General features: G+C 34.7%; 1 protein-coding gene across 3 annotated transcripts in view; it reads right to left on the bottom strand.

The window, feature by feature from the left end:
- Positions 1–301: 301 nt before the first annotated feature.
- Positions 302–12,228, bottom strand: part of LOC117112473 — a 75,498-nt gene continuing 63,571 nt past the window's right edge. For all 3 annotated transcript variants that reach the window (XM_033255559.1, XM_033255560.1, XM_033255561.1), the window contains 2 exons: positions 2,948–3,111; positions 302–2,133 (listed from right to left, as the gene is read on the bottom strand). In XM_033255559.1, the coding sequence (XP_033111450.1) occupies positions 1,435–2,133; positions 2,948–3,111 (863 nt within the window). In that variant the 3' untranslated portion in view covers positions 302–1,434. The remainder of the gene's footprint in view (positions 2,134–2,947; positions 3,112–12,228) is intronic.

The following is a 12,228-nucleotide window of genomic DNA, read 5'->3' as shown; positions in this document are numbered from 1 at the left end:
AAATACGCAGAACTGTGTGTGTGTACCATCCAAGATGCCTGCCATAGATTCAGCCAATCAAATTTCGTCTAAGCACTATCATTTTCAATGGCGCCCTCAATTTGCACAGAAAGTTCATTACAGCTAGTTGTATCCGTATGTTTGAAACTCGAGCGTTGCGGTGTATGGGTGTAAATTTACTCGATTTTATTTATTTTTTAAATTTTTGAATAAGATCCTCTACTTGGCCTCTTTCTGGCTACGATAGTTTAATAATTTGTTATTATCAATACCAATTATCATTAATGAAATAATAGTCAGTCAGAGGGCTTATTCATGGTAATAATATGTATAATAAGCCAGAAGGTGGCGCTTTCCTACGGCGGCCATCTTGGATGGTACACATACACAACTCTGCATTGCTTCGCCATTTTGTCAGCACTCGTATTTGTTTAATAGCTCTGTGGTTAAATCAAATACAATTTTCTATAAATGGATATTATATAGTCCAGTAGTTATTAACGATCACAATTAAACAAGTTAACAAACATTCAATCTAATTTAATCATTAACAAACGCAACCCTATAATAGTTTGTCTCATGGGCGCAGCCATTTTTGTTTACATATCATGGGCGCAGCCATCTTGTTTACCTAAGAGCGCCACCAACGTGATATAAAGTTACCTAACTAACCGCACGAACGAGCTCACGCTGCTCAACGTGATCAACTAGATACTGATTAAACAATTTTAATTAACGTTTAACTGTGAACTCTTCCAACATTATTATATAGAGATAAATAGGACACACATATTGATGTGGTTATGATTCTTAGTCAAACAATTTAACATGTCATCTCATCACAATGAATAGTCGTAGCACAGCACTACAACTGGTTTGAGCATGCACATTAATCGGCTCTCAGCCTAGGCCTAGTTATTACCAAAGATAATTCAAAATAAAACCGCAACTCATGAGTACAAGATACCAATTTATCTTCAGATAACTATTTATAATTGTAACTAACTAAATCTAAACTGTTTATAAATTCAACGTAACAGAACAATTCAATAACACCAAAACAGTACTTTGTTTACAACGACAATTACACACGTCTTGTCACTGTTCAGACCCGTGCAAGAAAGGGACTGAAAAACGTGTTCGGCTACGTAGGCCTTCTAACATGATACGCACAGTAAAATATATCTACGCCCGGCGCATCACCGCAAAACGAAAACAAACAAAAATAGTTTCTTATTATGGTATAGTAATCAAAAAACTCATTTCCCCACAGTATCATTGAAAGGCATTTAGTTTATGAGAAGTCATTGTAACATAATCATTATTATTGTTTTCTGATGGAAAAGTGACTGGCAATTTAGCAGATTTGGGCGTAATCAACAGATAGTCTGAACATGAACATACATTAGTGTCTCAGCGAGGAGCCATGCATTTTTAGTTTGAACATGAAAACAGTGGATCGCAAACTTTGCCAAGAGCTACCGGTAAATCTTGTTTTAGTGGAGAATTCAAGCCAATATGATTGGAGGATAAAGCCACATATGCGCTGTCAAAATTAGGAGCTATATTGCTATGTTCTAAGCTTGGAACAGTGTCTTTAGTGTCTAATATTTTAGGTAAATTGTCGGCGAGTGGGACTATACCCTCGTGATCTAAGCAAGGGGCTATATATTGGCGGTCTGGGCACACAGTACTCAAGTCTGAACACGGTGTTATAACTTTCTGGTCAGAGTATTGACCTTGAGGCATTAAAAAATGACCATTGTTCTTAATTAACACGGCATTTTTATCTCTAGTTATATTTGAAGAGACTGATGAGTCAATATACATGACTTTACCAATGCAATTAACATTTGATTCAGATCTTAAATTTTCATTCTGAACTGACTGGACGTTCAATTTCTTTTCTCTTGCAGTATTGTATACCACTGTACCATCTAATAATCCATCTTTATCTTCAAGAAAATGTACACTGTTTTCAGTGGTATTCTCAGTTCCAAGATATGGATGGTTCTGCAATATTCTACAGTCAGCACTACATCCCCTTTGCGATATGGTGATCGTAGTCTGCCTAGCACGCAACTCATCAAATACTTCACTTTCACGAACCGGAAAATTTACTTCATTGAAATTCTACAATGGAAAATACAAATGGATAAATAATGATACCAGTGCTCAAATAGGAGCAAGATGTTAAAATTCTGTCAAGCATAGCACTTCAACAAAACGTTCCTTTATTCAGTTGCATAAAAAAAAGGTGTGTCTGGTAGAATTTCAATCTGGAATCTCTCGCTATCAAGGCGATTATCACACCCGAGCAGATCTAACTACCTGGCATTTTTCTCATACAACTGACTGAAACTCTAACACATAGTGTTTAAGCTACAACAGCTTATAGATTGCAGCTTGAAAGTCAGTAAATAAAATTCAAATTGGGTTTGCTGTGCAGCACCGTAAACACAATATAAACAGACAGATACAAATGTGCTCGAATAGGAACAAGATGTTATAATCGTATCAAGCATAGCCCTTCGAAGAAATGTTTATTCACTTGGATAATAAACGTATCTCGGGCTGGATTCGAATGTGCAACCTCTTGCTATCAAAGCGAGAGTAAAGTATGCGTAAGTAAACAGCCAGAAATAGAACCAGGGCTATCGGACAACACTGGTTCTTCCTCAGTAGAATATATACTATTATTTCTTATTTTTTTATGTAATGTAATATGTATATGTATTATGTATAAGGTCTTCCAAGATTCCTCACTTTAACGTTGATAAAGATAGCAGGAGCTATCGAAATATGTGTGTGTGTGTGTGTGTGTGTGTGTGTGTGGGTGGGGAGGGGGTGTTTGCGTGTGTGTGTGGGTGTGTGTGTGTATGTGTGTGTGTGTGTAAAACATAATTTAAATTGATACGCACATGCAATTAATAGTATAAACTCTTACAATTTTAGTGAATTTAGGTTCAGGCCATTTTGTAAAAACTTTGAAGTTTTTCAGTTTCGAATATCCACAATACAAAGTTACCACAGTTACCATTACTATTCCAATGATTATTAAAACAGCTGAGTCCTTCAAGGTGTTCCAAAAGTGTTTCTGAGAAGGTTGTACTACAAAGAGAACATGTGAAATTGATTATTATTAATAATGTCATTTAATAAAATAGCCAGTGTTTATTATGTCGGCACCGGAAAATATGCCAACATCGATATAGTGTCAATCTGTTTCTCTGATTTGATAATGTAAATTATGACGTAATCAAACTAAGAACGCTGCAAACGAAGAATTGAGTGGACTGCAGCCACCCCCCCCCCCCCGGTCTGAGAGAAAACCCACAATACGTTGAGGAGAAAAAAAAATTATACTAGAGACTTTAAGATCGGTTGAATAAGCCTTTCAAACCACTAAATTGTCATTTTTGGGGTGGGGGTGGGGTGGAAGGCTTCGCCCTGGACCACTTTCGAAAGGGGATTAACGATGCCCGACCACGACCACTTTGTTCTCGTCGGCGACTTTGACCCTTGTCGGGGATTCTTGCGCCGCCGCTGCTCTCATCAGAGGCTAATTATACTAAATACCCATGAGGTCTTTCAGATTGAGCCGCTCTATATTGTATTTACTCCTTTTCTGTTTAATTTCGTTTTATATTTGTCTAATAGTCCTACGTATATATTTATGTTTTAAAGTATAGGCCTACTACTTAGAAATCTTATTCAAATAGTAATACTAAGGGCTGTCTGCCTAAAAATACTAATAATAATATATGTTTCTTTTACGTTTGAGAGTATACAAGGGAAAATTTGACTAACGTCCCTGTAGCCAGAGGTGTCATTGCACACACATGCAAAAACAGAGACAAAAGACAGCACAATCACAAGAAGAGAAATTAATTAGCAATTAATCAGACAGCAACTCAGAAGTGGATTTTGAGAAGGACTCGAAATTGCTGTCAAGACGAATCTCAAGCGATAGCACGGAAGCGGAATTGAAAAAAGGAAAAACTAAGTGCGTTGCATCTGCCAAACCTCCTATGCAGAAGAAAAAGAAAATCTATGTGAAAACTAACAGTGAACAAAATTTGACATCGATTGTACAAGAACGAATAAGTTAATTGCAGGGAAGCTGTCTTGCGCCTTGTGGACAGCAAAGGGAAACTATGAGCAGAACAACAAATCTGATAGTTGAGGTAGTGGATCGAGATACGATTTCCTGGATTGCCCAAAATAAAAACGAGTGAAATTTGTTTGAACTCTTTCCACGCACGCAATATCATTTATTGAGTTTGGGTTCAAAGCGGGAACAGCATAATTCTAAGATATCATACCAAAGCGACGATTGGCTTTGGACGTAGTAATTTCAACATGTTGAGACTATTTTTAGATCTCGAAATATTGGTATTCCAAGATGCTTGTGTTCAAAGACCTTCTCTAAAGCAATGTTATTAATATGGTAATTATCAGAAATGAAATTTTTATAACGGGTAATTATATAATGTTTTGCAATTGGATGCATTAATTTTCATTAAAATTTCTTTGCTCCAGTGATGTATTGCATTTAAATGTGATTGAAGCGTTGTGACATCAGCAAGCAAAGAAATAGGGCGATAAAGAACGGTATCATCGGTATACATCATCAGTTTTGTGTTAAAAGAAATTACTACGGGTAAATCATTAACAAAAAGACCAAATAATAAAGGCACAAGGATTTACCCTTGTGGGACTCCAGAAGTAACTGGATAGTGTCAGAATTTGTGCAACGAAACTTAACACATTGAGATCTTTGGGATAGAAAATCAGAACACGTTATATTTTCATTGCGGATTTTTCACATAGTCAGCTTCAAAGCTGTCAGGTGAGATTGACCAGTCATGAACCATCTGAACAAGCTGTGAAGTACAGGAAAAACCACGACCGAATTCAAATTAAACGTTTGATATCAAATGATTGAGAGAACAATTATTGTAAATAACAGTGTTTACAACTCTTTTTAAAATTTTGCAAATTAATGAGGTAAAACAGATATCAGGCGATAAGAACTGATGTTTTTTTCTACTACACTTTGCTTTGTAGATTAGTACAGCATGGGCAATTTCCATGCACTAAGTACCTTTCTAGACTGCAGAGACATGTTGAAAAAAGTGGGTAGCATATGACATCTTTATTTGGTTTAAGCATGTGAGGTGCGATAGAATCCGGGCCACAAGCCTTATCCGGTATGAGGCCAGAAATAATGTTTGCAACTTCGGGAGAAGGGTGTAACTTAGAACACGGTACATGGTGTCAGAATGTCTAAACCAACGAGTAGTTCTAGTGGTTGAAACACTAACCCTAGCAATACTAGCGGACAGGGTGGACAGACGACGCCTCTCGTTAGTGACGCCAACTTGCAGCAGGCAGCTGGACCAGCAGCAGTAATCATTTTTGTTAACGAACTATTTGGAATTTGTCGCGATGCGTGAATAGTCGCCATTGCAAAAATATCAATGCGAGGATTTATCATGTGACCTGATTTGACCAATCCCAAAACAAAATTAAACTACGATTGAGCGCGCATTATGACAACAACAAAGATGGCGACCTACAGGCAGCCGCACGATCCACCACCTGGAAGTGGTAAGAAATCTGTAAACAAAGGGGTAAATCCAAAGAATCTTCGCTGCACAATGCATTTTGATGTTTTTCGGTCAAGCGGGGTACAACCTTTTACAAGAAAAAATGGAAAACATTTAGAATGTGCGCAAAACAATGAAAAAGATTTGGAAAGCCATGAATGTACTCTGGCCGAGTCGTCGATAGATTTGCTGGCGTGTGAATTTAGTATAGTAGCCCTGGCCTAGATGATGATACTAGCTTACAAATCGGATACCACCCTATTAATAAAAGAACAATTGAATTTGCTAGCAAAAAATACAAATAACGTGAGCAGAATCTAAGACAGAATAATGATGATCTTCTAGCCTAAACCTTCGCCAAACAAATCGAAACTGAGGTCAGCATCGTCGATCGAGTTGACCAACGACCCAATTATTACCTAAATTTTGCATAATATATAAGAAGTTAAACGTTTGACTATGGTTCGTCGCAAAAGACAAACGGATATATATATATATATATTGTTTAGGAAGTTCAGATCTGCTTCAGCTTTCATTAGTTTCTTTAGAAGTTTCTGAAACCTTCTACAATCATTTTTGCTCACATCACTATGTTGACTCAGATCTTGAATAATATAGCCATACGACATATAAACATACGACATTATTCAAGAAAGCATAAACCTGAATATAATATATCTATCATTAAAATGAATTTATGTTTTTACTTTTGTTTAGGTGTACTATTACAAGCAGCCAAGCTAAAAGCAGATGAGTCAATTTTCATGCATATTGAAGAAGGGTATTGTGTTGCCTTTGAAGTCCACTACAAGATTCAACTGTTGCAGTTCTATCTAGAAGGATTTGTTTGCCAACTATAATTGGCGTAAAGACATCTGATGTAAATGTTGTCAGATACAAAGTTTTCTGTACCTCGTCGTCTTCAGAACAGAGTCTTCCTCTAACAAAAGATGCACTTTTACAGCATTGTAAGCGGTTTAATTACCAAGCCTCTATTCATCGCAAGTCATTAAGTGCAAAAATTAATCCACCATCCCGAAATGGTCATCCCATGGGTGGCAAATTCAGGATGAAGAGCTAATCATTACTTGGTCAACAAAGGCTCCAACACCAGAGATCTTATTGCAATCTGTACACTGGATGTAGGCAAGGCAAGTGTGAAACAGGAAGATGTTCCTGTCGTAAAAGTGATTTGCCTTGTACTTATTTGTGTAAATCTGTAAGTTTGTGGAAACAACTAGTGTTGAACTCTATCATTTGAGAACATCGTAGACATTGGTGATGATAAGGATAGCGACATCTGATGACTTGCTTACAGATCCATTGGCTTTTTAAGATTATTTTTCTTCCTCTTAATTAAACAATATTCATGTCATTGAATATACAATATACAAAGATGATAAATCATTAAAAATTACAAAAAATTTGAAATAACAATAGGTTGTATAATTTAATTACAGTACTTTTATTAAAATATAAAAAAATATTCAATAATGTAACGTAACTTAAAGAACTAAACGCATGAGAAGATAAGCAATTTTTAGCCATGAGATATAAAGCAAACTAAGGCACAGGAGTACGGAAAGCATTATTTATGTAAATATTTTTTATACTTATTTTTTTTTATTGTATTTATGGCGTATTGTAGAGAAAGGCGAAGAAGTTGATGAGGATAATTTAATTACAGTACCTTTATTAAAATATAGAAAATACAAAAATGTAATCTAACATAAAGAACTTTCTTAACGCACGAGAAGAACATAAGCAATTTTTAACCATCAGATGTAAAGCAAACTAAGACACAGAAGTATGAACAGCATTATTTATGTAAATATTTGTTAGATTTATTTCTATAGTATTTATGAAGAAGTTGATGATGAGGATAATTTAATTACAGTACTTTTATTAAAATATAAAAAAAATACAATAATGTAACGTAACTTAAAGAACTAAACGCATGAGAAGATAAGCAATTTTTAGCCATGAGATATAAAGCAAAGTAAGGCACAGGAGTACGGAAAGCATTATTATGTAAATATTTTTTAGACTTAATTTTTTATTGTATTTATGGCGTATTGTAGAGAAATGCGAAGAAGTTGATGAGGATAATTTAATTACAGTACCTTTATTAAAATATAGAAAATACAAAAATGTAATGTAACATAAAGAACTTTCTTAACGCACGAGAAGAACAAAAGCAATTTTTAACCATCAGATGTAAAGCAAACTAAGACACAGAAGTATGAAAAGCATTATTTATGTAATTATGTGTTAGATTTATTTCTATAGTATTTATGAAGAAGTTGATGATGAGGATAATTTAATTACAGTACCTTTATTAAAATATAGAAAAACATAAAGAACTTAACGCACGAGACCGCACGAGAACCATGAGATGTAATAAAGCAAACTAAGACACAGGAGTACCGAAAGCATTATTTATGTAATTATTTGTTAGATTTATTTCTATTGTATTTATGGAATATTTTAGGTGTTGGTTGTAGAGAAAGACAAAGAAGGAAGACAAAAATTTATAAAATGTGTCAATAACGAAAAAGATAAAATTGAAAGATAAATTTAAGTAAGTTAAGTACTTTAACTACTAAATTTGACCATTATGTAATAAATGTTAATGAATCTGAAATGAAACATTAATTAACTACCTATATCATTGCTTTAATATATGAATGATGGTATTTTGATGAAATAAAAATGGAACAACCCCACAAAAGAGAAAAAGGAACTGTGTTTGCGGTAGGAATCTAAACACTAATTATTGCAGCATGATTTTAATATGACCATACACCTCTCAGAACCGTATACACGATTTAAAAAATACTTATGTTTTCTTCATTTTTTGAAGTTTTGAAGTTTATTTGTTTAAGTCTTAATAAATAAATAATGATACCACAATCTCTATATCTGTTAGGAACTGTCTTTGCTGTAAGAAACTAAACACTCGATGATTACAGTATATTCGGCAAGATTTTATTGACCTCAGAACTTTGTACGAGATTTAAAAAAAAATACATTTTCTTAATTTTTTTAGGTTTTTAATTTTATTTTTGACGCTCTTAATAATTAAATAACGATACGATAATCTGTATATCTGTTGGGAACTGTCTTTACTGTTGAAATCCAAACACTCAATGATTACAGCATGATCTTATTGACCTCGGAACTTTGTATGATATTGAAGAAAAGACAAACTTACTTCATTTTTTGAAGTTTTTCAGTTGATTTTTTAATGGCTTAAGAAATTAATAATGAAACCAAAATCTCTCTATCTGTTGTGAACTGTCTTTGCTGCTGGATTCTGAACACTCAATTATTACAGAGATTTGGCCATGATTTTAATGACCTCTAAACATGATGTGTTGGAGAGTGTATACTGCAAAAATCAGCTGATCCATATTTTGCCGGGACACATGTCACTTTCCAGGCACTTTTAGCTGTACAGCTGATGGCCTACAAGTAAGAGCAGCAAAGTTTATTACGTGCATTGGGAATGATGCAGTGATCATGCTAGAGGGGCTAAGGTTTGCTGTTGGATTGTCACAGGCGATAACTATATGTCGTGCAGCAGAGCAGGCGAAGAACCAGCTATCAGACATTACACAGGAGACACAGAAACTACACCTGATACGCAGACAAAAGGAGATGCTGAATGACTGATGTTCTGTGGACGGCAACACAACGGGCAAACAATTTTGGTGGGGCAACCTTAAAGCCGACCAATGTAGTCCTTAGGATGTTCAATAATTTGAAAATGTGGAGACAACAATGTTAAGTAACTAACCAAGACCACCCACACACACACACACACATATACCCTGAAGTTTACTTTTGTGGATCAGTGCAAGAGCTTGCCCCTGCTAGGCCTAAAAGCAAGTGTACAAATTGGTTTGGTCAACATTAATGAATCACACCTTTATAAAGATTTTGCCCTTCACAATGTGAACTGCTCTAGTGTCATTTCAGGTTTAGGGCGACTGCCAAGGGAACTGAGACTCAAGTTGAGAGATGATGCTATTGTCCATGATTTTCAAACAAGGGCTGACTAACAAAGAACCATTATGAATGTTCCCATTTCTTGCCCTCAAGGGCCCCAAATGTGCATGCCCATATTTTAAAAATGTATATCAAATGTTTTGGCCCTTATAGTGCCAATATGTGATTGCCCGTACTTTACTCACATGGGCTGTTCCAGAAATAGCCCTTATGAGTCTGCCAATTTTTTCTTGTGGGTCCCATTTGCGCTTACCCATATGGGCATGATCACACTTTTTTACTTACTTTCCCAAATGTTTTTGCCCACAAGATAGTACCCATTGTAATTGCCCATAGTTTTTCCACATGGACTGACCCATTAACTTTCCCAACGAGTATGCCCTGACCCTGTTACCCATATAGGTTTCCCCACCGTTTATCCTTACGGGTTCCATACCCTTTGCTACTTTAGTATGATAATTTTGAACTCGTTTTCGTGACTCGTATCCTCTTCCACTACATAGGGTATACCTAATTGTGTCTCGGCAGTCAAGTACATTGTACTCTATACAAAATAAATTATGAGTTATACTAAAGATTAGTGTGTGTGTGCACTTTTATTTGAGGAGTTGGTTTTTTTAAATCACTTGTATGTTCCAGGTTGATCCAGTCAACGCCTTCGGTATCCCGAATATACGGGACTGATGGTGTATAATCCAAGTTTTATTAATTAAAATATCGGTTTAAAATTAAGATAACAAGATAGCAACCTGTTTTGTGAAGTTGATATAAAGTTACATACAAGGTCAGAGACAACTAAGAGTTGAGAAGCAGGGCTGTTTGTAGCTGGAGAGAAATAGAGGTGTGACAATAATTTTAATCTAGAAAAAAAAATCTGAAAAGAGGCCTAGAAATCACTTTATGAGGTGTGCAATGTTAAAAGCAGTCATCCATGCCAGAAGTCTTTATTGACATCTTCTGGTCACCCACAGCCTGGATGACATTTGCGTCGAAGCCTTATATGCAAATTGTGGTCGTTTTCTTTTTAAATGGCCGCCAAATATATTGAAATGTACATGTAATCTGACATTTAAAGTTAACAATGTGCAAACAAGGTTATGGACGAGGAGATAAAATTGTGAAAGTCACACCTCCGATATAAATCCCGTTCATATGAAAACTAACTAAAATATGCAAAATAGGAATAAAATTATAGGGTTCGCTAACTTCGTAACCAGTGGTCACATAAACTTGATTTTTACTTTAAATGGTTCAGAATAATAATGCATGTCTCTATTAGTATTAATTCAACATTTTCTTCCAAATTTTCTTCAAAATATTAGATTTGACCTGTGGCCCTTTGCTTTGCAGAAAATGTCCTTGTCTCCACAACTACTGTTTTTGAGAATTCATTTTGGTGTCAAATTGGTTGGATGCATGTTTCTGTTTACCGCAAACCAAGGTAATAAAACACGGAGATAAAATCCTGAAAATCGCAACTCCGTCCGTTCATGTCCCGTTAAAATGCATATTAGCTTAAATATTCAAATTTGGAGGAAATATGTAGAATTCTGTATCTTTGCAACCGCAGGACGCTGAAAATTGATATCTTTTTCAAATTGTTAAAATCATGCATGTTTCTATTTGGTCTAATATAACATTTTACTTTAAGAATGACAAACAACACCACATTTAGCATATGCCCGTATATGTTACAGGGTTTCATGCTTCATGACTGTTGTCCATACGGACTTGGTTTTGGTCTCAAAAAAAGTATCGGCCTAATAATTTTAATACATGTTTCAATTCACTGTAATGAATAATTTTGAAACAACAAGTGTCACCTGAGTTTCACCTTTGACCCATCAAGTCACGTTGTATTTCTATATAAGTCCATAATAACTGAACATGGAAAATTCATAATTGTATCAAAATAGTTGTTTAGATTGTAATATACAGTATTTCTATCTAATGAAGAAAAAAGAAAGAAAGATACCAGTACCCCTCCCTTCCCAATGTCCACACTCTCAATTTTTATTTGGGAAATATGTGATGTACCCACATGTAGACGTGGTTATGACCTATCACGCCAACATCCAAATTATAATAAAATAAAAATAAAAAAATAAATAAAGAAATGAAGAAAAAAATGAATGAATGAAAAAAATATAAGAAAAAGAATAGAAAAGAAGATAAATGGTTAATGGTTTGAATTTATAAAATTGATATGGAATACGACACGTGAAAGAAAGGTAAAATTGGAACTACTGTTTAGAAAAAAATATTAATATTTATGTAATCCTCTATAAACTATACTAACTTATAAAACATCATCAGTGGCAAGTAAGTGAAGTAAGAAAAAGTCAGATAGTATATGGCCAATTTCACAGTAAATAATGGAAACGCCCCATACAATATTTGTTAACAAGATGTAACTACAGATCCTGTGGTATAGCCAAAGACTTTATTGTTTTAAATGAAATATTTTTACATGTATATAATAATATATATGAATTTATACATATAAACATTTAAATGTCATACAATTTGCATTAAAAAAAATAATGATAAATTTACGTACTTTCAGCCATAGTTCACCATTCAAAAGAGTGACATGACAATAATG

This window comes from Anneissia japonica, unplaced genomic scaffold (genome assembly GCF_011630105.1).
Source record: "Anneissia japonica isolate Jap-2015-1 unplaced genomic scaffold, ASM1163010v1 scaffold3220_len204154_cov177, whole genome shotgun sequence".
NCBI classification, from domain to species: Eukaryota; Metazoa; Echinodermata; class Crinoidea; order Comatulida; family Comatulidae; genus Anneissia; species Anneissia japonica.
This window is presented reverse-complemented; position numbering and strand designations above follow the sequence as displayed.